This window comes from Xenopus tropicalis, chromosome 4 (assembly GCF_000004195.4).
Source record: "Xenopus tropicalis strain Nigerian chromosome 4, UCB_Xtro_10.0, whole genome shotgun sequence".
NCBI lineage: Eukaryota > Metazoa > Chordata > Amphibia > Anura > Pipidae > Xenopus > Xenopus tropicalis.
In genome coordinates, this window is record NC_030680.2 from 14,715,863 (window position 1) to 14,741,968 (window position 26,106).

The 26,106-nt window shown below is 47.3% G+C and overlaps 1 protein-coding gene across 8 annotated transcripts in view; it reads right to left on the minus strand.

Moving 5' to 3' along the window:
• The window catches only part of shank2 (SH3 and multiple ankyrin repeat domains 2), a 310,238-nt gene that overhangs the window by 122,632 nt on the left and 161,500 nt on the right, over positions 1-26,106 (minus strand). For all 8 annotated transcript variants that reach the window (XM_031899735.1, XM_031899734.1, XM_031899733.1 and 5 more), the window contains 3 exon segments: positions 19,517-19,823; positions 12,553-12,710; positions 10,590-10,703 (listed from right to left, as the gene is read on the minus strand). In XM_031899735.1, the coding sequence (XP_031755595.1) occupies positions 10,590-10,703; positions 12,553-12,710; positions 19,517-19,823 (579 nt within the window).

Genomic DNA, 26,106 nt, shown 5'->3' on the forward strand with positions numbered 1-26,106 from the left:
TCTCCCTACTATACCTGCTATCCCACAGCCCCAGTCCCTTCCCAGAGGCTATTATCCCCCCACTGCTACTATAGGCACCATCTCTCCCTACTATACCTGCTATCCCACAGCCCCAGTCCCTTCCCAGAAGCTATTCCCCCACTGCTACTATAGGCACCATCTCTCCCTACTATACCTGCTATCCCACAGCCACAGTCCCTTCCCAGAAACTATTATCCCCCCACTGCTACTATAGGCACCATCTCCCACTACTATACCTGCTATCCCACAGCCCCAGTCCCTTACCAGAGGCTATTATCCCCCCACTGCTACTACAGGCACCATCTCTCCCTACTATACCTGCTATCCCACAGCCCCAGTCCCTTCCCAGAGGCTATTATCCCCCCACTGTTACTATAGGCACCATCTCTCCCTACTATACCTGCTATCCCACAGCCCCAGTCCCCTTCCCAGAGGCTATTATCCCCCCACTGCTACTATAGGCACCATCTCTCCCTACTATACCTGCTATCCCACAGCCCCAGTCCTTTCCCAGAGGCTATTATCCCCCAACTGCTACTATAGGCACCATCTCTCCCTACTATACCTGCTATCCCACAGCCCCAGTCCCTTCCTAAAGGCTATTATCCCCCCACTGCTACTATAGGCACCATCTCTCCCTACTATACCTGCTATCCAACAGCCACAGTCCCTTCCCAGAGGCTATTAACCCCCCACTGCTACTATAGGCACCATCTCTCCCTACTATACCTGCTATCCCACAGCCCCAGCCCCTTTCCAGAGGCTATTATCCCCCCACTGCTACTATAGGCACCATCTCTCCCTACTATACCTGCTATCCCACAGCCCCAGTCCCTTCCCAGAGTCTATTATCCCACTGCTACTATAGGCACCATCTCTCCCTACTATACCTGCTATCCAACAGCCCCAGTCCCTTCCCAGAGGCTATTATCCCACTGCTACTATAGGCACCATCTCTCCCTACTATACCTGCTATCCCACAGCCCCAGTCCCTTCCCAGAGGCTATTCCCCCACTGCTACTATAGGCACCATCTCTCCCTACCATACCTGCTATCCCACAGCCCCAGTCCCTTCCCAGAGGCTATTATCCCCCCACTGCTACTATAGGCACCATCTCTCCCTACTATACCTGCTATCCCACAGCCCCAGCCCCTTCCCAGAGGCTATTCCCCCACTGCTACTATAGGCACCATCTCTCCCTACTATACCTGCTATCCCACAGCCCCAGTCCCTTCCCAGAGGCTATTATCCCACTGCTACTATAGGCACCATCTCTCCCTACTATACCTGCTATCCCACAGCCCCAGTCCCTTCCCAGAGGCTATTATCCCCCCACTGCTACTATAGGCACCATCTCTCCCTACTATACCTGCTATCCCACAGCCCCAGCCCCTTCCCAGAGGCTATTCCCCCACTGCTACTATAGGCACCATCTCTCCCTACTATACCTGCTATCCCACAGCCCCAGTCCCTTCCCAGAGGCTATTATCCCACTGCTACTATAGGCACCATCTCTCCCTACTATACCTGCTATCCCACAGCCCCAGTCCCTTCCCAGAGGCTATTATCCCACTGCTACTATAGGCACCATCTCTCCCTACTATACCTGCTATCCCACAGCCCCAGTCCCTTCCCAGAGGCTATTATCCCCCCCACTGCTACTATAGGCACCATCTCTCCCTACTATACCTGCTATCCCATAGCCCCAGTCCCTTCCCAGAGGCTATTATCCCCCCACTGCTACTATAGGCACCATCTCTCCCTACTATACCTGCTATCCCATAGCCCCAGTCCCTTCCCAGAGGCTATTATCCCCCCCACTGCTACTATAGGCACCATCTCTCCCTACTATACCTGCTATGCCACAGCCCCAGTCCCTTCCCAGAGGCTATTATCCCCCCCACTGCTACTATAGGCACCATCTCTCCCTACTATACCTGCTATCCCATAGCCCCAGTCCCTTCCCAGAGGCTATTATCCCCCCACTGCTACTATAGGCACCATCTCTCCCTACTATACCTGCTATCCCATAGCCCCAGTCCCTTCCCAGAGGCTATTATCCCACTGCTACTATAGGCACCATCTCTCCCTACTATACCTGCTATCCCACAGCCCCAGTCCCTTCCCAGAGGCTATTATCCCCCCACTGCTACTATAGGCACCATCTCTCCCTACTATACCTGCTATCCAACAGCCCCAGTCCCTTCCCAGAGGCTATTATCCCCCCACTGCTACTATAGGCACCATCTCTCCCTACTATACCTGCTATCCCACAGCCACAGTCCCTTCCCAGAGGCTATTATCCCCCCACTGCTACTATAGACACCATCTCTCCCTACTATACCTGCTATCCCACTGCCCCAGTCCCTTCCCAGAGGCTATTATCCCCCCACTGCTACTATAGGCACCATCTCTCCCTACTATACCTGCTATCCCACAGCCCCAGTCCCTTCCCAGAGGCTATTATCCCCCCACTGCTACTATAGGCACCATCTCTCCCTACTATACCTGCTATCCCACAGCCCCAGTCCCTTCCCAGAGGCTATTATCCCACTGCTACTATAGGCACCATCTCTCCCTACTATACCTGCTATCCCACAGCCCCAGTCCCTTCCTAGAGGCTATTATCCCCCCACTGCTACTATAGGCACCATCTCTCCCTACTATACCTGCTATCCCACAGCCCCAGTCCCTTCCTAGAGGCTATTATTCCCCCACTGCTACTATAGGCACCATCTCTCCCTACTATACCTGCTATCCCATAGCCCCAGTCCCTTCCCAGAGGCTATTATCCCCCCACTGCTATTATAGGCACCATCTCTCCCTACTATACCTGCTATCCCATAGCCCCAGTCCCTTCCCAGAGGCTATTATCCCCCCACTGCTACTATAGGCACCATCTCTCCCTACTATACCTGCTATCCCACAGCCCCAGTCCCTTCCCAGAGGCTATTATCCCCCCCACTGCTACTATAGGCACCATCTCTCCCTACTATACCTGCTATGCCACAGCCCCAGTCCCTTCCCAGAGGCTATTATCCCCCCCACTGCTACTATAGGCACCATCTCTCCCTACTATACCTGCTATCCCATAGCCCCAGTCCCTTCCCAGAGGCTATTATCCCCCCACTGCTACTATAGGCACCATCTCTCCCTACTATACCTGCTATCCCATAGCCCCAGTCCCTTCCCAGAGGCTATTATCCCACTGCTACTATAGGCACCATCTCTCCCTACTATACCTTCTATCCCACAGCCCCAGTCCCTTCCCAGAGGCTATTATCCCACTGCTACTATAGGCACCATCTCTTCCTACTATACCTGCTATCCCACAGTCCCAGTCCCTTCCCAGAGGCTATTATCCCACTGCTACTATAGGCACCATCTCTCCCTACTATACCTGCTATCCCACAGCCCCAGTCCCTTCCCAGAGGCTATTATCCCCCCACTGCTACTATAGGCACCGTCTCTCCCTACTATACCTGCTATCCCACAGCCCCAGTCCCTTCCCAGAGGCTATTATCCCCCCACTGCTACTATAGGCACCATCTCTCCCTACTATACCTGCTATCCCACAGCCCCAGTCCCTTCCCAGAGGCTATTATCCCCCCACTGCTACTATAGGCACCGTCTCTCCCTACTATACCTGCTATCCCACAGCCCCAGTCCCTTCCCAGAGGCTATTATCCCCCCACTGCTACTATAGGCACCGTCTCTCCCTACTATACCTGCTATCCCACAGCCCCAGTCCCTTCCCAGAGGCTATTATCCCCCCACTGCTACTATAGGCACCGTCTCTCCCTACTATACCTGCTATCCCACAGCCCCAGTCCCTTCCCAGAGGCTATTATCCCCCCACTGCTACTATAGGCACCATCTCTCCCTACTATACCTGCTATCCCACAGCCCCAGTCCCTTCCCAGAGGCTATTATCCCACTGCTACTATAGGCACCATCTCTCCCTACTATACCTGCTATCCCACAGCCCCAGTCCCTTCCCAGAGGCTATTATCCCACTGCTACTATAGGCACCATCTCTTCCTATCCCAAAACTATTAACAGCCCAACTATGTGTAGGACCCTGGGTAATTGCATCTAAATAAACTTTTAAATCCCACCCTATTCACACTGTAACATCAAGGAGCAGTGTTGTCAGATATCAACCATTTAACATATTAGGGGCCAGTTGATTAGAAAACATTGAAGACATACAAATAGGTCTATAGATATCTTGCTACAAATATCCCTTTAGGAAACACAGGCTATTTAGGAGAGGATAAAGATGTTATAAAGCAGTTCTTTAACATCAGGGTCTCCATTTTTTTGCAAAATGGGTGCATTTCATGGAGTTGGAAGCCAGAGGGCAGTGTAGTGACAGGGATGGAAAAACACATTATTCAGTTTGTCAGCACATTGATCCATTCTGTGTTACAGAAACCTCAGCCGACCAACCCTCTCTATAACTAGTTCTACTGTTCTGCAGAGGTTGGTGAGACTAAGACATTGTGGTCCCCTTTAAACTCATTTTCCATATGATGCAGGGATATTGTGGGACAATTTGCCATTGGGCATCATTTTTGTTCTGAACGATTTATTTTTGTGTTCAGCAGCTCTTCAGTTGGGAATTTCAGCAGCTATCAGGTTGCTAGGGAGTATTATACCCTAGCAACTAGGCAGTGGTGTGAATGGGAGACAGAAGGACGAAGAGGAGGGGGGCTGAATGCAAGAAAAAGTAACAATAAAAAGTAGGAATAAAAAGTAACAATACATTTGTAGCCTCACTGAGTAACAGTGTTTGGGCTGGGGGGGGGGGGGCCCAGTGACCCTCATTGAAAAGCTTGAAAGAAGCAGGCAAATAAAATCAAAAACTATTTAGAAAAAATAAAGACCAAGTGAAGAGTTGCTATGAGCAGGACATTCTATAACAAGCTAAAAGTCAACTTTAATTTTAACTTGCCCTTTACACCACTGTTCCTTAGGAAACGGAAATGAGCAGCTTCCTTGCTACAGCCCCAACCAACCCAACAGCCCCCTGGGATTTGGTACCCCCAGCCATGGCAGGAGCAGCTTAAATACCCCCAAAGCCCAACCAGCTTGGCATTATTGGCTTTTATTATACTCTGCGTTCCACATATATTGGTATTGTATCCCCTTTATATCTGTGTTAGCCCCCTATCCCCCAAAAATGGGAAATTTGAAGAGTGAATGCAGAATGCTGGGGGATTCAGCCCTGATTAAACAACCCCGAGCCACATAGGCCCCAGGGGAATGATGGAGGGGTGAATACAAAACTCGGAGCACATCTCACTATGGGGTGCAAGTTTTACTAAATAGGAATTACTGTTCCTTTAAAATAAGTTGATGTACAGTTGATGTGAGTGCTATTCTAAGCACTTTCACAATTATTTTTTTTTTTATTCTAAGATATTAAGGGTTAAAAGTAGTTAATATTAATGCATTCTGTCACAACAGCGCCACCTGCTGGTCACTTTCCGCACCTGAAGTATCCAAGGAAGTTGTCAGGAGAAAGAAAGAGGGCTGATCTGATGCTCTTCTGGTTAGGGAAACATTAGAAACCTCACATAACTTTTCTCACACCTTCCCTAACCAGAAGAACATCAGATCAGCCCTCTTTCTTTCTCCTGACAACGCCTTAGGCTACTTCATGTTCAGAAAGTGACCAGCAGGTGGTGCTGTTGTAACAAAATGCTTCATATTAACTGTACTTTATCCCTTAATATCCTGGACTGTAACATGCAAAAGTGCTTAGAATAGCACTCCCATCAATTTTACATCAACTAATTTTAAAGGTTTACTTATCCTTTACAGCCTATAAAATACAAAAGCTTCCCCCTTTATAAATTGCACCGTAGCACGCTGCCCATCTCTTGTCTATTCTGCGGCTATTGATCGGGGATTGATTGGATCTGCCTGACACTGCTTGACATGCAGCCCTCATACAGAGAGGCATTGACTGGGAAGCCATTCCTGCAGGTAAGGATGATATCTATTGATTGGCAATTGATTAGTCCTGCCAGGCAGCCCTTTAGAAGAAGCATCTAAAGGAGGGGATGTACTGGGGAAGGTAAGTGTTGGAAAGTGATATATTTAAGACTTGATGACTTGTCTAGAGACATAGAATGGAGCAGCAGTTCTAAAGCTATCTGTCTGTCTATCTGTCTATTTGTCAGCTATCTGTCTATCTATCTGTCAGCTATCTATCTATCTATCTATCTATCTGATAGATAGATAGATAGATAGCTGACAGATAGATAGACAGATAGCTGACAAATAGATAGATGATTGATGATAGATGATTGACTGATAGATAGATAGATAGATAGATAGCTATCTATCAATCAATCATCTATCATCAATCATCTATCTATTTGTCAGCTATCTTTCTATCTGTCTATCTATCTATCTATCATCAATCATCTATCTATCTATCTATCTATCATCTATCAAGAGAAATAAAGAGGGCTGATATGATGTTCTTCTGGTTAGGAAAGGTGTGAGAAAAGTTATCTAAGGTTACTAATGTTTTTTTGCTTGCAACAGCACTCTCATCAATTTTCCATCAGTGTATTTTAAAGGTTTGCTTACCCTTTATTGGCGAGACCATTACTATTATAAATACTAAAATAAACCCTTGAACCTTAGAGTTAAATTGGCCCCGACCTCAAGGGCCCCTATCACCACCACCACATATTCTCACCCCTCCCCAGTGCCACCACATTATCCTTATCTTTTTACATCCTCCTCTGTTGAGGTTGGCCGAACTCCCTGGCCAACCTGAGTGGGCGGGCCTAAGAGTGAGGGCAGACTTATGGCGGTGAGCCAACCAGGATGTCTCCTAGTATCCCATTGGGCCATTTAGACCCTGTTTTGAGCTTGATATAAGAAAACCTAGGAAAGCTGTACCCGCTGTAGCCACTGACTATACTACAATTAGACCAATGGAATTATAACACAAGAGGAGGCCTAAGGGGGAATAAATTGAGTTTCTGCTTAGGAAAGGCTAAAGCTGAAAGTTGAGCCAACAACACCTATAGAAGCTTGGGGAATACAGCCAAGTCATTACCCCTAACATTTGCTTTACACGGGGTAATAATAAAGCTATGAGGCCACACTATCCATGTAATGACTCCCTTGTCAGCAAGTAATAATGACGCCAAACCGCATAGATGTCAAAATGATTTATCAATCAGCAGACAGAGAGGGTTTGAAGGTCCCAGCAACATTAGAAGAACTTCTCCGGCTGATGGATTTATATGGAGAGATGAAAAGGAATTAATTACGAGCTGAAACAACGTTCAGAACACAATTCCTTCCAAATCGTTTCCGCCTCGTGATTTCATTACACGCTTTCGCCCGGCGGAACATGACTTTTAATTAATGGCTTTTCCTCTTTTTTATTCATATGCTTCGCCGCGGAAGGATCTCACAGTCACAATGAGATATCAGTACTGTTTGCCAGTGTGGGAGATTGTTTTCTAATTGGTTAACAGGGAAAACGGGCATTAGGCGCTTGGGAGGGCCAACGGGCATTAGGTGCTTGGGAGGGCCAACAGGCATTAGGCGCTTGGGAGGGCCAACAGGCATTAGGCGCTTGGGAGGGCCAACGGGCATTAGGCGCTTGGGAGGGCCAACTGGCATGAGGCGCTTGGGAGGGCCAACGGGCATGAGGCGCTTGGGAGGGCCAATGGGCATTAGGCGCTTGGGAGGGCCAACGGGCATTAGGCGCTTGGGAGGGCCAACGGGAATTAGGGGCTTGGGAGGGCCAAAGGGCATTAGGCGCTTGGGAGGGCCAACGGGCATTAGGCGCTTGGGAGGGCCAACGGGCATTAGGAGCTTGGGAGGGCCAACGGGCATTAGGCGCTTGGGAGGGCCAACGGGCATTAGGCGCTTGGGAGGGCCAACGGGCATTAGGCGCTTGGGAGGGCCAACGGGCATTAGGCGCTTGGGAGGGCCAACGGGCATTAGGCGCTTGGGAGGGCCCATGGGCATTAGGCGCTTGGGAGGGCCCATGGGCATTAGGCGCTTGGGAGGGCCAACGGGCATTAGGCGCTTGGGAGGGCCAACGGGCATTAGGCGCTTGGGAGGGCCAACGGGCATTAGGCGCTTGGGAGGGCCCACGGGCATTAGGCGCTTGGGAGGGCCAACGGGCATTAGGTGCTTGGGAGGGCCAACGGGCATTAGGCGCTTGGGAGGGCCCACGGGCATTAGGCGCTTGGGAGGGCCAACGGGCATTAGGCGCTTGGGAGGGCCAACGGGCATTAGGCGCTTGGGAGCCCTGTTTTTTCAACTTGTCAATGTCAGGCATTAAATTCAAGACTCCCGAGAATGCCCAGCAAATCCCAGAGAGTGCTCAGGAGATGGGTCCTATGGGGCATCTCTGTTTTGCATCTCTAATGCCCGTGCACTTACTCCTGTGGGTTTATTATGAGAGCACTCTTAATCAGTCATAATGAAACCTGTAGAAAGATGAAAGGATCTAAAATAAAAATAGTAGGTAGGAGAGGCGCCGAGGGCATCTCTGTATTTGAAATGCAAGGGCAATCCGCAGCATGTGTCTAATTTCCAGCTGAGGATCTATACACCGGGTCAGGTGCTCTCACCATACTCTTCCTCTCCTAATCAGTCGGCACTTCAGCTCCACATCAGAACCCTCCGAGGCTCATCTGTAAAGTGCTGTTTAGGAAATGTCAGAGCACTCACATTCATCTTGTGTCGGCAGCAGTAACTCATTTAGTGCTGGGCCCTCGGCATCCATCATTTGGGATCAGTGCCTCGCAATGGCCACATCCAGCACAGGGAAGCGCAGTGTATAGGATTCCTATGGTGCGGCTTCTAGTCCGGCTCTAATGGCTTGCGCTTGGGTGGTCTTTAATTCCCTATAGGGCTCAGCTGTGTGGGCATTACCCTTGGCACTAGCTGCCTGCTACGTCCTGCCTTGGGGGTATGCACAAGCATAAACACACTGTCTCCTCCTGCTAGAGTCTGGCATGGGTCCGGTAAGACAGAATAGTGCCAAACCTAGACCAGCTGACCCACAATCCAATGCTCACCCACCACCCCGCTATGCCCCCTGCCCTGGCCCACTACCCGAACCCACCCAGGGACCTGCGAAACTGAAAGCGATGTCAACGTGTGCCAGAGGTGATGCCACTTCAGAGGCAGATCAAATAGGTAAAGAGAAAAAAAAATGTCTTCATCTCAGAGGGGTGGGCTGGTGAGGTAGGGCCGTTCTTTACCAGCAGGGTCAGACTGGGCTTGGAGGACAATGGGGAAAAAACCCGGTGGGCCTCACCGGCCCAGAACCAATCCCACTGACCTCCCCCCTCCGATTGCACATATGTAAAAATAGGCCCTGGGCAGGGGTGGTTGGGCGGTGGGGGGGCCCCTTGGGTGCCAGACTGACCCTGTTTACCAGGATACACAGACAGGGTTGCCAGGGCTCGCCTGCCCGGTGAATCTGGGACTCCTACCCAAAAAACTTTGTGGGTATTCCACAGGTACCCTGACCTGCAGCTGGCCTCTAGCTCCTTGACCCACCAGCACCATGTCCTAGATACAAGCATAACAAATGAGTAGTAGGGGGGCCAGCACAGGTTATAATAGCCCTGTAATTGAGAAGGCAATTTCTAGAGTCAACATAAGGACTTTGCACTGCTATATGCTACTGAACCAGCCGCCATTGCTATCAACTGTAACTACCATGCAGCCACAAAGGTCATAAAACCTGGAAATGGCCTCATCCAAAGTGCAAGGGAGGGAATGTGACAAGTGTGGACAAGAAGCTTAGATTGAGCCGACTCGCTGACCAACACCCACTCTCATAATTCCCACCCATAACCAGGGTTGGGCTTACCAACTGCAGGACCCAATTAAGCCCATTTAGGAAGGGCATTTATGGTTACTAGATTTTCAGAGTGAAATACAGGGACACCCTAAAAATTGTGGTCAATGTAGCATTCCATGCCCCAATTACAAACTAAATTTTCCAGGCAGTCTATAAGCCTTCAGCATACCCTGTGTAGAGTCCACTCTTGGGCACAGGACCCAATTAGAACCAAAGATCGGCCCTGCTCATAACTTGGCAAATATCGGAGAAAGAAAGAGGGCTGATCTGATCTGTTCTTCTGGGTAGGGAAGACGTGAGAAAAGTTGTCTGAGGTTTCTAATGTTTCCCTAACCAGAAGAGCATCAGCCCTCTTTCTTTCTCCTGGCAACTTCCTTGACTACTTCATGTTCAGAAAGTGACCAGCAGGTGGCGCTGTGGTAACACAATTCTTTGATTGTAACAATACTTTATCCCTTAATATCTTGAAATTAAAAATAAATAATGAATGTAAATTGCAAGAGTGCTTAGAATAGCCCACTCAGTAATGGTTTACTTATCCTGTAAAAGGAATGTTTAGCTATACCTATAAGCTATACTCTCACCCTCACACTGTACTGACCAGGGGCAACATTGTCGCTGCTGGAGCAATGCTGGGGTCCTGGAAAACCCGGACCGCCACCGTATGTCTAACTGCCACCCCTGTATGTGTCAGTCTCCTACCTGGGCGTCCATCACTGGGCTTGGGCTGAATCTCTTCCACACATTCTGCAGGAAACCATCCCACATGTCCCCGGGCGTTTCCTTCCCAGAATCCTCCTTCGCCAATGCTCAGAACTGGACCAATGAAAAAAAAAAAGCAAGTGTAAATGGAGATGAAATAAGCAGATGGTGCATGGAACTAATTGCATAATGATATATTCGTTAGCACAGAAGCCTATTTGTTTTAATGAGCTGAAGATCACACCCCCTCTGATTGCTAAGCGGGCAGCTCCCTCGGAAAAACTCATTTATACCTCAAAAACTATAAAAATAAATATATATGTGGATAAGGTTTATTTGTATGTTCTCAAACAGCTTGGACGCATATTTCTGGCTCTCCATCCCCTATGAAACACCCCCCCGGGCACCGATGCCAGCGGCACATCTGAGTGACAACAAGCAATTTGGCAGCAAGGCACTAAATGTGTTGTTGTGTTCCTCTGGGGGGAACCCAGAATCCACCGTGTCCAATAAGGGTCAGGATTTAGCGTTCTTGATATTTAGAACGTGACGGATGGGCTGCAACTCAAACAACACACTTCATTTCATTAATCAGGCAATAATCTGCCAATGCCATCTGCTCACTATCGGAGGGCTCCGTTCTGCCGGGTTCCTCTCCAAAGCTCTCATTAGAACACATGGCGCCCAATCCAGATTGGCTCAGTAGAGACGAGGCAACAGAGGGGCGCCGGGAACATTCAACCTGGGGTTGGTAAGGGTGCAAATGGGCACTGCAGGTTGGAGGGATGGGGCATAGCAGATACAGTTGGCAGCATTAGGGCAATATTACCAGTAATAGGTTCTATCAGTTTTACCCCAGACAGTTGACAATAGACTATAATAATGGGAAGCCATGAAGTCTTTAACTCTAGGGCCCACCAGAAGAGAAAAAAAAAAAAGGACTATCCCCCAGGTTACTATAACAAGGATTTTTCGCTAAAACCTTCTGGAACTCAAGGGGTTCCCAGCCCCCTGGATTCCCTGTTTGGTGTATAGACAGAAGAATTAGGCTTTAATCTCACAGAGATCTAAGGATTAATGTTAAAGAGATCTAAGGATTATTTCTTTAATTCTAAGGGATCCGAGGATTTATTTCTCTTTGATTTATGGGAAATGGACATTCTGGAGGGGTTTTTTTTTATGGCTCATTTTACCATACTGGGTTATAGAAATCTGTGCAAACTGGGAGGAAAATTATAGGGGTTGTTGTCTCTACTAACGTTATTATTCCACTATCAGACTGTGCGGCTGGCCACACCCCCAGAGAAGTAGGCCACACCCTTGGGCTGTTAGGACACACCCTGGCTGGCTTAAAGTAAAGGTCGCCAAGCGAGCGGATCTTCTCCCGATATCCCCACCTACGGGTGGGCGATATCGGGCAAATTTAGGCTAATTCAGTGGTTTGGCCCTGGGGCCAAACGATCGAATTATAACGACAGCAATGGGTGCAGTCGGTTCAGGGACCGCATCAACGAGCCGAAGCGGCTAAATTTTTTATCCTGCCCGATGTCTGGGCAATTTCAGGCCAGATATCGGTCGGGCAGGCCGTTGTTTCTGCCCCTACACGGGCCGATAAGCTGCCGAAACGGTCTAAGGGACCGATATCGGCAGCTACAATCAGCCCGTGTATGGGGACCTTTAGTAAGTAATAGCACAAAAAGAGGACTATAGTTGGTGTAAAGCTGCTGCCCCAGGGCCCCCCACAAACGCCTCCACCCCCCCGAGCACTCGTAGATTATATAATCAGGGGAGGGGGCTCAGTTAGGAGGGTCCACAGGGTTTTTCCAGTGCCTTGCTGGCCCTCACCCACCCTGGTGATAAGATACACAATGGCCAACCAGCCATAGTCAGTTCCACCGATCAATACTTAAATAAGAAAAATAAAAGTAAATTAGCCCTTTAAAGAGAAGGACTCAAGACTAACCTCGTATTCTGTCTCCCTTATGGAGGGGGATTTCTCCTTCACCTTGGGGCTGATAGGATTTCACCACGATGAAATGCCTTCCGGGCAAAGCGCTGTACAGCTTGCGTTTGGGACCCTGAAAATCCAAGGCAGGCGCGGACTCCTTGTTAGCACCAGGACTGCAAATGGAAACAAAATGGCGTCAAGTATTGGCCTCTATCATAGCTATCATGTATTGTGCATGGCTGCCTATAAAGCAGTGCAGTCAGCAGAATGTTATTCAGGTTAATTAGACACTGAGCAGGACAGCTTAATACCATCCAATTTGCTGAACATCCAGGTTGAAAGTAACAAAGCACAACTTTTTGCTAGTTGGTTAGCCCTGAGCAAGCACAGCAGTTAGCACTGATTGCTTTACTGCATTTACACCAAAATTCTCATTGATCGCTGCAGTGCTGCAAAGTTGCGCATATCGCTGGGATAGGTAGTAGGGCATCCAGGCAAACACTCTCAGATCTCATTGAAATACCAAACAGACCAGCGGTTTCCAGATTCAAGACCCTTTGGAGGTCCAGTTTTTGCTCCAGGACTCCCTTAGCTCGTAAAGAAAGACCCAAGCAATGTTTGGAGTATATGTGACTCTTTGTCCAGCTAAATATCATGTTCCAGGGACTTCCTGTAAACAAGTTTGGTTCTTTTGAGAAAGAGCTTATGAAAGAATTTGTACAGAGACTTATTGGCCCCATTGCTGTCCCTCTAGATCCACTGCAAAAATTCACCACAAACTCCTTTTTTGGAACCATCTATATTCCAGATAGATACAGACAGCCCAACCCAACCACCAGGGTCGGACTAGGTTGTTCGTGCGAGGTTCACTGGGGCTGCTACCCCAGGGGCCCCCACACTGCTGGGACCCCCGAATACTCACCCACTGCCAACCACCAACTGCCCCCTCCCACTCATGCAACTAATATTTACTTTTGCCTCAACTGGGGCATAAAATTGCAGTAGGACAGAGGGGAAGCAATGGGGTAGGGAAGGGTGTCTCGCCAGCCCAGTCCCACCTCGACCCCAACATGGAGTTATGGAAACTCCATCATTACCAAGCAGAGCTCTTTGTAGGCATCCTGGTGTTAAGGCACTTAGGGGTATATTTATCATGCTGTGTAAAAAGTAAAGTGAAGCATTACCAGTGATGTTGCCCAGGGCAACCAATCAGCAATTAGATTTCAACAATTAGAAATCCAAAGCAAAGCTTGATTGGCTGCTATGGGCAACATCACCGGTAATGTTTTACTCCACTGTTCTCAGCATGATAAATATACCCCTAAGATTTGGAGAGACCGATGTAACCAATTTAGATCATATACTGTATAGATTATAACCTGATAAAGTTTCCTCTACAAGATCTTCCTTTGTATCCCCAATATGGGATCCCATATATGTAGTACAGTTGCCCTTTTGTCAATGAACTTCTTAAAGACACAGATCCCAAGTCATCACTAAGAGCTTCCTCGCGGGCAGATAGAAACCCTAGGATTTTGGTGCCTAGGCCTGGTCCCTTCCTATCCCATTCCCCCATTCCCTTAATTTCCTCCACCGTTGCAAGATACTTGATTCTGCCTTTATGAGCTCTGCAGCAAGTTCAGGTAATCCTTCCCGGATATCCTCCCTAATCTCTCCCATTAGATGAATGGAGCACTCATTGAGGATGTTTTCCCAACCGCTTACAGAAAGACTTCATCCTTGCAACAGCGTTGGTCTTAAGTGGGCTCTCAACCCTTGTGGGATTCACTTCAAATGGACGCAGTCGGCCAAAGCCTGTAAATCCCACGCTGTTCGCTCTTCAAAGAAATGTAGCGAGCTCCCTAAAATCAATAATATTATCATGTGGAGTTAAAAATTCCATGTCTGGCTTAACCGCTGTGATAATTCTTGTAAAAGCTTTAGAGAGATTACAGGTGCCCGCGCTAGAGGAATCTCCGGCAGAGCAACTCACTGTCTATTGGCAAAGTTGGGCGATACAATCATGGACATGGCGGTGGGGGCAGAATAAAAGAGAAAAAAGTAACCATACTGCAAAGTATGGAACCATCCGCTATGGTTCCCACTGAGGGAAATCTGATTGGCTGTTTGTGGCTGTAAGATTGGTAGAAGTCAATGGAAAGATTAGGGTGTTCAGAGCGGCGCCACAAAAACGCACAAGTAATCTGCTCCGCAATAGGACGAAGAAGTGTGGAGAGTTTGGGTGTTGTACCCCTAAAACTGTAGGAGGAGTAGCGTTTAGAAAATGGGGGGCGCTAAGAATAATAATAAGAAGAAGAAAAAGCAAAAGAATAAGCTGAAGTGGAGGAACAGTAAGTAACATAATGAGCTCCTATTCCTGACGGCAAGTGTATCATTATCATGGTAAATATGGCAACCCCCAAGTTTTATATTTTGGGTGCTTCAGCCCCTCTTATTGCCCTCTGCTCGGCCCAACACTGCCTGCTTTTGGGGATATTTGGGTGTTTTTAATGCTTTTCAATGATTAACATTCATTCTGGTGCAAACTACAGGGACCAGGAGGAAGGGCTGTGACTACTAGTGACAAGGACAAGCAGGGTCAGACTGGGGTGTGCAGGGCCCACCAGGGCTGCCATCCCAGGGGTCCTTGCCGTGGCCCTCACATCCATCCAGGGTCCCTGCTGCAACCCCTTCCCCCCTATCCAGAGCAGGCGTATAATACACTTATCTTCGGGGAGATCAGCACCGATGGGGACTGGGTCTGGATCGGCAGGGCCCACAGGGTTTTTTCTGGTGGCCAAGCAGCCCAGTCTGACCCTGAGGACAAGGTGAGGGGTGTACAAAATAGGGTGGCCTAAATAGGGTTGCCCATGTCCAACCCATATTGGCATATCTGATGGGGTCACTCTATGTTCAAGTATTTCAGACCTTTTACAGGTATGGGATCCCTTATCCAGAAACCCGTAATCCAGAAAGCTCCAAATTATGGAAAGCCCATTTCCCATAGACTTCATTATAAGCAAATAATTCAGAATTTTAAAACGGATTTCCTTTTTCTCTGTAGTAATAAAACAGTACCTGTACTTGATCCCAACTAAGATATAATACCCCTTATTGGGGGCAGAACAGCCCTATTGGGTTTATTTCATGGTTAAATGATTCCCTTTTCTCTGTAATAATAAAACAGTACCTGTACTTGATCCCAACTAAGATATAATTACCCCTTATTGGGGGCAGAACAGCCCTATTGGGTTTATTTAATGGTTAAATGATTCCCTTTTCTCTGTAATAATAAAACAGTACCTGTACTTGATCCCAACTAAGATATAATTACCCCTTATTGGGGGCAGAACAGCCCTATTGGGTTTATTTCATGGTTAAATGATTCCCTTTTCTCTGTAATAATAAAACAGTACCTGTACTTGATCCGAACTAAGATATAATTACCCCTTATTGGGGGCAGAACAGCCCTATTGGGTTTATTTCATGGTTAAATGATTCCCTTTTCTCTGTAATAATAAAACAGTACCTGTACTTGATCCCAACTAAGATATAATTACCCCTTATTGGGGGCAGAACAGCCCTATTGGGTTTATTTAATGGTTAAATGATTCCCTTTTCTCTGTAATAATAAAACAGTACCTGTACTTGATCCCAACTAAGATATAATTACCCCTTATTGGGGGCAGAACAGCCCTATTGGGTTTATTTAATGGTTAAATGATTCCCTTTTCTCTGTAATAATAAAACAGTACCTGCACTTGATCCCAACTAAGATATAAATAATCCTTATTGGATGCAAAACAATCCTGTTGGGTTTAATTAATGTTTTATTGATTTTTTAGTAGACTTAAGGTATGGAGATCCAAATTACGTAAAGACTCCTTATCCGGAATACCCTTGGTCCCGAGTATTCTGGATAACAGGTCCTATACCTGTACTAACAATCATATCTGCGCTAAACTGGAGGCCTCGAGCTTGGGTATATTGGTCACAGACATCTGTGCCATCACCATGGCACCATGAGTCCTTTTAGAGGACCTTATCTAAGGCAATCTCCCATAGTGTGCGCTTCCTATGCTATAATAGCAACACAACTTACCCCCTGCCCTGGCTAAGCGAATACATAAGTGCGGCACAAGGCTCGGGGGGGCCAGCTGTCCGGCAGAAACCACTGCCCTCGTAAGAACGCTGCCCTCGTAAGATCCCGCTTGGCATTTACTCTTCTCCCTGTCTGTTTTACTGCTGCAGAAATGGTTGAACTGTAAGCGAGGGGCTAAAGACGGAATACATTACCATATAAATATCACAGCCGCCCCGCACCGGAGGAAATCATCTGAGCCAAAAATAGAGATTCAAACCCCTCACATGCCGTTTCTCTTTTTTTTTCTTTATGGAAAAATGAATCTGGGAGCAGCGAGGCCACAAGCGCGGGGCTTAAAAAGCCGATTTATAAGTGAGGGGAGAGCGGCGGCTGATTAGTCACGTATGGAATTAGCAGGGATGAATTTTAAATTGGAGGGGGGGGGGATATTTTCTGGGCCACATGTAATGCCACTAGTAGTAATTCCACTACACGTAAACGTACGGTTTGAAAATGTCACATTTGTACTTAGGGGTGTAACAACAAAGGCAGCAGACCCAGTGGCTGCTGTGATAATACAGTATAGAGGGGCCCATCTCTCCTTCCCTATGTTATAACTTCTAATTATTGGCTGGCATGTCGGTCTGAGTTCTGTTAATTCTTTTTTGTGAAGTGTTTAATAGAGCCACATAAAAACCCTATGTATAGATAATGGGGTGCCACAAAGTCTGTTTTTCCCAGACCCCACCCAGAGTCATTGCACCTTATTCTCATAATGCTCATTTCTGCCTCTCCCCTCGCTGTCACATGTGATATTTACCATCTGATTTGGAGCATTTTATAAAATGCAGAACATGTTAACAGCTGCTCTAAATGTTCCACACTTCCCCTGATGTGAGAATATCACTAAAGGTTACAATCCATCAACAGCTCTCACCGGCGTCTCTCCTTCTATTTATTGGACTTCCCTGGAAGGTGCCATCCCAGGAGCTTCCTACAGGCTTAACTATTCCGTGTCCTGAATGGAAAGGAGTTCTGGCTCTGGGGGTTAGTGCCAGGGGTAGTATAACTATGGCCCTTCAGCACATATTCTCTGCAACTCATTACACCCCCACAGAATCCCTTCTAAATGAAATTATCCCACTGCTGCTATAGGCACTATCTCTCCCTACTATACCTGCTATCCCACAGCCCCAGTCCCTTCCCAGAGGCTATTATCCCCCCACTGCTACTATAGGCACCATCTCTCCCTACTATACCTGCTATCCCACAGCCCCAGTCCCTTCCCAGAGGCTATTATCCCCCCACTGCTACTATAGGCACCATCTCTCCCTACTATACCTGCTATCCCACAGCCCCAGTCCCTTCCCAGAGGCTATTATCCCACTGCTACTATAGGAACCATCTCTCCCTACTATACCTGCTATCCCACAGCCCCAGTCCCTTCCCAGAGGCTATTATCCCACTGCTACTATAGGCACCATCTCTCCCTACTATACCTGCTATCCCACAGCCCCAGTCCCTTCCCAGAGGCTATTATCCCCCCACTGCTACTATAGGCACCATCTCTCCCTACTATACCTGCTATCCCACAGCCCCAGTCCCTTCCCAGAGGCTATTATCCCCCCACTGCTACTATAGGCACCATCTCTCCCTACTATACCTGCTATCCCACAGCCCCAGTCCCTTCCCAGAGGCTATTATCCCACTGCTACTATAGGCACCATCTCTCCCTACTATACCTGCTATCCCACAGCCCCAGTCCCTTCCCAGAGGCTATTATCCCCCCACTGCTACTATAGGCACCATCTCTCCCTACTATACCTGCTATCCCACAGCCCCAGTCCCTTCCCAGAGGCTATTATCCCACTGCTACTATAGGAACCATCTCTCCCTACTATACCTGCTATCCCACAGCCCCAGTCCCTTCCCAGAGGCTATTATCCCACTGCTACTATAGGCACCATCTCTCCCTACTATACCTGCTATCCCACAGCCCCAGTCCCTTCCCAGAGGCTATTATCCCCCCACTGCTACTATAGGCACCATCTCTCCCTACTATACCTGCTATCCCACAGCCCCAGTCCCTTCCCAGAGGCTATTATCCCCCCACTGCTACTATAGGCACCATCTCTCCCTACTATACCTGCTATCCCACAGCCACAGTCCCTTCCCAGAGGCTATTATCCCCCCACTGCTACTATAGGCACCATCTCTCCCTACTATACCTGCTATCCCACAGCCCCAGTCCCTTCCCAGAGGCTATTATCCCCCACTGCTACTATAGGCACCATCTCTCCCTACTATACCTACTATCCCACAGCCCCAGTCCCTTCCCAGAGGCTATTATCCCCCCACTGCTACTATAGGCACCATCTCTCCCTACTATACCTGCTATCCCACAGCCCCAGTCCCTTCCCAGAGGCTATTATCCCCCCACTGCTACTATAGGCACCATCTCTCCCTACTATACCTGATATCCCACAGCCCCAGTCCCTTCCCAGAAGCTATTATCCCCCCACTGCTACTATAGGCACCATCTCTCCCTACTATACCTGCTATCCCACAGCCCCAGTCCCTTCCCAGAGGCTAATATCCCCCCCACTGCTACTATAGGCACCATCTCTCTCTACTATACCTGCTACCCCGAGGCTACCTGACTATCACAACCTGGCCGCCATTGTGGGATAAACCTCACAGTTTGGAATCCAGTGACCTAGAGGTTATTAATCGGCCTGTTACTTAGAGACCATTCTTAGAACCATACCAATACCTTTGCTGAAAAGACATGTATTTTGGACCAAGTAAGAAACCCAACTGTTTCGTAGGACAGAGACAAATGTTGCCCCAACTCAGTCCTGTAACTGCACCTGTGAGTTTCCTTTTGGGACCCACCTGATGTGCCTGTGCTGCTGCCTCTTCGCATCCTCCCCCAAGCGGTTTAGCGATGGCGAGCGGCTCCGAGGTACCTGGGCATAGCTCCCAATCGTTTTCACTGTACCATTAGGATTATTCTGCATCTGTTGCAGTAGCTGTGGTGAAAGGCTGCGGTGTAAAGAGGCCGAGGAGGCCGACCACTCCGGGAGGTTGTTGACGTTGAGGTTGTTGTCACTGTTGGAACGAAGTAAGACTCTGGGTGCTGCTAAAGTGCTTTGGGGCCCCCTTCTCCGATGAGAGTAGCTGGGCGCTTCCCTGAATGGCACTGGGAACAGAGAAAAGGAAATAATTAGGTTAAAAAATCAATGAATATCTGTCTTTTGTCACATTAATAAGATTCTCCAGACTGGGGGTCTTCCCCTAAATCTAATCACACACTGGGCATACACACAACGATTTGCTTGCTTAGTGAAGTGAGTGGATCATCGTTTGATTATTGCCACCTACACCCTGTGCCAAATTGGTCTGATCCAAATACTTGACCCTGGGTCAGTCACTGGTTTCTAATGAGGACCAATGCAAAGCAATCAGGAAACAAGAACATCAATAGGCTGATATGTTCCTCACTCAGTGGGTTTTCTCTGCCCAGTCACCATGACCAATGTTATAACTTCAGTAGCAATGGGAGAAGACATCTAGCAGAGTCTAGCAAGGCCAAAATGGTGGGAGGCCGGGCAAAAGTTTGATTTGAGACAGTATAATGGAATGGAATGAAGAAGACCATGATCCTGGTCAGTGGTGACCACTGAAGTGCTATGGCCAAACATGGTGGCCAACAACCCTAATGCTTTAAACTTGGGAAGGGGGAGCCAATGGGAGTGAGGCCAATGGAGAGGGGGCAGATGGCAAAGTACAGCAGGAGAGAATATGAGAAGGAATGAGATATGAAAGGAATGTGTCAGTAATAGGAAAGGTGTAGGACTGAGGCATAATTATTATAGAGTCTAAGCCAATATCACCGGTGATGGTGCTTACAGCAACCAATTAGATCTCTGCTTTTCTGTTTTAATTTTAAGGTAACATTTCATATCTAATTGCTGATTGGTGCTATAAGCAACATTACCACTGATGCTGGCTTAATAAATATGCTCCTAAGTTCCCCTCTACCAATGTGTGCTGGTATAAAGGAGAAAGGATGACTTCCCATGGTTGCTATGGGCAGCGAGCAGTACCCGTTTTCTATGCTCAGATATTTTTAGCCTGGTAGGTGTGTCTGGATTGGGTAAGGGCTTGGCTGGGGTGGCAGTGGGGCAGTTTTGAATGAAATAGCCAAACCTACACCTTTAATATGACTAACGCATTACTTACTATAACTATAAAAGTATCACATTAAAATGGGAAATACCCTGCTGGAGTATATGCCCTTGGTGCCATGTTTTGATATTCCATTCAGAGGTAAAAAATTACCCCCTCTATGTTTCCACCCTCCTGTCACTAATGTCAGAGATTATCCGACTACCCATTGTTCTCAGCGGAGCACAACCCCTTTAACATCTGAATTCAATTACACACTTCATAGCATGGAGTATTTTTGTGAAACAACTGAAGCTGAACCCTAATGATCCCGGGGACTGACGATAAGAGATTCCCTACAGATGGTTTCTCAGCTACCGACTCAATATGATCACTGTGTAAGCGCAAAGAGCAATGTGCCATAGAGTTCTAGATCCCCATGGCTTTAGAACGCGGAACATAAAAAGCCTCCTGTGATGTGAAGAGAAGAACCTCTCGGGCCATGTATTTTTATTCTAGCTGCCTTTGCAGATAAATACGCTGTATATGAGCGGCACATCGGAGAGAGAAGGGGAAGCTTGTTTCTAGCGACTGGAGCCAACATTCACTGATTGTTAAATATAGAATCAAACACTTCCTCTCTATATAGCGTGCCAATAATGGCTCAGTATGAGCTCCACTGGCACACAGAGATAAATATGTGCTTCTTCTTCTTCACTTTAACTGACGGAATGCTGAAATGTCTTTAGTGGGCTCCAAGCAGGGGGTTACTACACATAATGCATTATATGGTGCCTATAGTAGCAGTGGGGGGATAATAGGCTCTGGGAAGGGACTGGGGCTGTGGGATAGCAGGTATAGTAGGGAGAGATGGTGCCTATAGTAGCAGTGGGGGGATAATAGGCTCTGGGAAGGGACTGGGGCTGTGGGATAGCAGGTATAGTAGGGAGAGATGGTGCCTATAGTAGCAGTGGGGGGGATAATAGCCTCTGGGAAGGGACTGGGGCTGTGGGATAGCAGGTAAAGTAGGGAGAGATGGTGCCTATAGTAGCAGTGGAGGGATAATAGCCTCTGGGAAGGGACTGGGGCTGTGGGATAGCAGGTATAGTAGGGAGAGATGGTGCCTATAGTAGCATTATTCCTACTTATAGGTTAGATATCACTTACTACCAGAGAATAAAGTGTGGTACCCTGGCAGTTAGCCATGTTTATTTATTTTCCCCACAATGCACCATGTTCCCCATATATCCCTATAAATCATTATAATATTCTGCATTCCCCATTAGGTTCAGGTAGATACAGCTCTTTCTGTGCCATTACATCCACTGCTTTGAGGCTCACCAAGGGAAGCTCTGTTCCAACCTCAGGGTGTATATTAACCCCCCAGCCAGCGCTCAGTACTAGGTGGAACATTAGGGGGACAGAAAAGGCGCAGGCACATTATTAATACAAAATGCTACGTCATGCGTTTCAGTTGCATCCAATAACAGGGACAGCCCCGCTGAGGATTATGAAACATAAATCCCTGAAACTTCTAATCTCAGCAATTCAGCTGCACAAACATCTGCAGCCCTCAGCTCTCAGGTACAAAAGCAGCACAGGTATATATTAGATTGTAAGCTCCTCTGGGGCAGAGAATGATGTACATAGTGTATAATCTGTGTAAAGCTGCATGTTGGCGCTATATATGTACATGTGATTATTATGTGCTCGGGGTTTTCCAGATCAGGGATCTTTCCATAATTTGGATCTCCATACCTTAAGTCTACTAAAATGTAATGCAACAGTAAATAAACCCAATAGATTTGTTCTGCCTTCACTAAGGATTAATTATATCTTAGTTGGGATCAAGTACAGGTACTGTTTTATTATTACAGAGAAAAGGGAATCATTTAACCATTAAATAAACCCAATAGGGCTGTTCTGCCCGAATAAGGGGTAATTATATCTTAGTTGGGATCAAGTACAGGTACTGTTTTATTATTACAGAGAAAAGGGAATCATTTAACCATTAAATAAACCCAATAGGGCTGTTCTGCCCCCAATAAGGGGTAATTATATCTTAGTTGGGATCAAGTACAGGTACTGTTTTATTATTACAGAGAAAAGGGAATCATTTAACCATGAAATAAACCCAATAGGGCTGTTCTGCCCCCAATAAGGGGTAATTATATCTTAGTTGGGATCAAGTACATGTACTGTTTTATTATTACAGAGAAAAGGGAATCATTTAACCATTAAATAAACCCAATAGGGCTGTTCTGCCCCCAATAAGGGGTAATTATATCTTAGTTGGGATCAAGTACATGTACTGTTTTATTATTACAGAGAAAAGGGAATCATTTAACCATTAAATAAACCCAATAGGGCTGTTCTGCCCCAATAAGGGGTAATTATATCTTAGTTGGGATCAAATACAGGTACTGTTTTATTATTACAGAGAAAAGGGAATCATTTGAACATGAAATAAATCCAATAGGGCTGTTCTGCCCCCAAAAAGAAGTATTATTTGCTTACAATGGAGTCTATGGGAGATGGCTTTCCCATAATATGGAACTTTTTGGATAACGGGTTTCCGAATAACGGATCCCATACCTGTACGTATACACATTTACCCTAACCCTGGCTACCAAACTGCATGTTAAATGCACCAACAATGACTTTTCCATGCTCTGGGCAAATTTGACACATTTGGAGGTTGAGATTATTATAAAACAGTAACGGTGAGGCTACCCCTGCCCTGTGGGGGGCGACACTTGGGCAGTCCTGGTTTACACCATAGTGAAAGTTAACCCTATTAATAACTGCCCTTTAATTTGGACTGTTTACATCCGGACTCCTGTTTCCAACACCCACGCGGAGGGCGTTTTTGGCACAGTTGTTCCCTTCATTCTGTTGTTGTCGGCAAATCATCAGATCCCGTTACACGTAATTCTTGGTCTTGTGTCTTGTAGAAAGGGGGCACAGCAGCTGTCAGAGGCTGGGGGGGGCTCGAGGGAATTTATTCTCATTGGCACTGCTGATTGTAAGCAATTTGTGCCACCGACAGAAACGGCAACAGTCGATGCCTAATCAAATCGCAACCTAAGGCGAAGATGGGGCAGCAGCGGCCCCTCTCCATACGGGATGTTCCACACATCAACCCTTTGGATAAAAGGGTCCCGCTGTTCTCTTTCTAAAATGAATTGGGGATCGAAGCTATTCCTAAACCCTTTCAGTGCCAGAAGTGTGGTCAAACCCCAGAACTCCCCACTGAAATAAAAAAGGATTAGCGCACAGACATTACTCTGTAAATCCTGTCCTCGAGAGCAGATGCGCTCCACAAAGAAAATCCCCATTCAAATAAAAAAGGACTCATTTTATCTCATGTTTATAAGGAAACACGGCAGTTAGAGACTTATCTATTGTATAAAAATACCCCCCATTACACATACAGCCATAAAGCAGGGCAGGACTGCTGCTTACAATGGGGGGATCAGATAGGATCTGTGCCACTGTGATAGAATGCTCTGTTATACAGATAGCTAGAATCTCAGCCATAAAGCAGGGCAGGACTGCTGCTTACAATGGGGGGATCAGATAGGATCTGTGCCACTGTGACAGAATGCTCTGTTATACAGATAGCTAGAATCTCAGCCATAAAGCAGGGCAGGACTGCTGCTTACAATGGGGGGGGGGGATCAGATAGGATCTGTGCCACTGTGATAGAATGCTCTGTTATACAGATAGCTAGAATCTCAGCCATAAAGCAGGGCAGGACTGCTGCTTACAATGGGGGGATCAGATAGGATCTGTGCCACTGTGACAGAATGCTCTGTTATACAGATAGCTAGAATCTCAGCCATAAAGCAGGGCAGGACTGCTGCTTACAATGGGGGGGGGGATCAGATAGGATCTGTGCCACTGTGACAGAATGCTCTGTTATACAGATAGCTAGAATCTCAGCCATAAAGCAGGACAGGACTGCTGCTTACAATGGGGGGATCAGATAGGATCTGTGCCACTGTGATAGAATGCTGTGTTATACAGATAGCTAGAATCTCAGCCATAAAGCAGGGCAGGACTGCTGCTTACAATGGGGGGGATCAGATAGGATCTGTGCCACTGTGACAAAATGCTCTGTTATACAGATAGCTAGAATCTCAGCCATAAAGCAGGGCAGGACTGTTGCTTACAATGGGGGGGATCAGATAGGATCTGTGCCACTGTGACAGAATGCTCTGTTATACAGATAGCTAGAATCTCAGCCATAAAGCAGGGCAGGACTGTTGCTTACAATGGGGTGGATCAGATAGGATCTGTGTCACTGTGACAGAATGCTCTGTTATACAGATAGCTAGAATCTCAGCCATAAAGTAGGGCAGGACTGCTGCTTACATGTGCTTTACCCAAGGCTCAAGTAAGGTGACCAGGTCAGATGAAATGGACACAAGAGGTATGCAGTGGAGCCATAGTATGAACATTTAATTCCAGGCACAACAAACAAAAGTTAGGACCCCTGCTTTTCTGCACTATTCCGGAGCCCCTCCATTTAAATCCAGTCTTAAATACAAGGGCCTTTAAGATGTATTATCCACCATTGTGTATAGGACCTCCCCAAAGTAGAATGGGGTCCCAATGAGAAAATGACCTGCACTCTCACAACCATGCCCCGATCCACCCCAGTCACCCCCATTATGTGCCAAGGAAAAGTAAATGACCCCTTCGCATCCATTCACAGCGGGCAAACTTGCTCTGGAATCCTAGGAAATGATGTTGCAGCTAACATTAAATAACCCCCTTTCGATCTGGTATCACCCCAAAGGTCAGGTAATAATTACATAAAAGAGGTAATACCCCCAATTATCAGGTGATACTTATAGAGAATAGGCGGCACCCCAAAGATCAGGTGATACTTAGAGAAAGTAGGCGGCACCCCCAAAGATCAGGTGATACTTAGAGAGAGTAGGTGGCACCCCCAAAGATCAGGTGATACTTATAGAAAGTAGGCGGCACCCCCAAAGATCAGGTGATACTTAGAGAGAGTAGGCGGCACCCCCAAAGATCAGGTGATACTTATAGAAAGTAGGCGGTACCCCCAAAGATCAGGTGATACTTAAGAGAGAGTAGGTGGCACCCCCAATGATCAGGTGATACTTATAGAAAGTAGGCGGCACCCCCAAAGATCAGGTGATACTTAGAGAGAGTAGGTGGCACCCCCAATGATCAGGTGATACTTAGAGAGAGTAGGTGGCACCCCCAAAGATCAGGTGATACTTATAGAAAGTAGGTGGCACCCCCAATGATCAGGTGATACTTAGAGAGAGTAGGTGGCA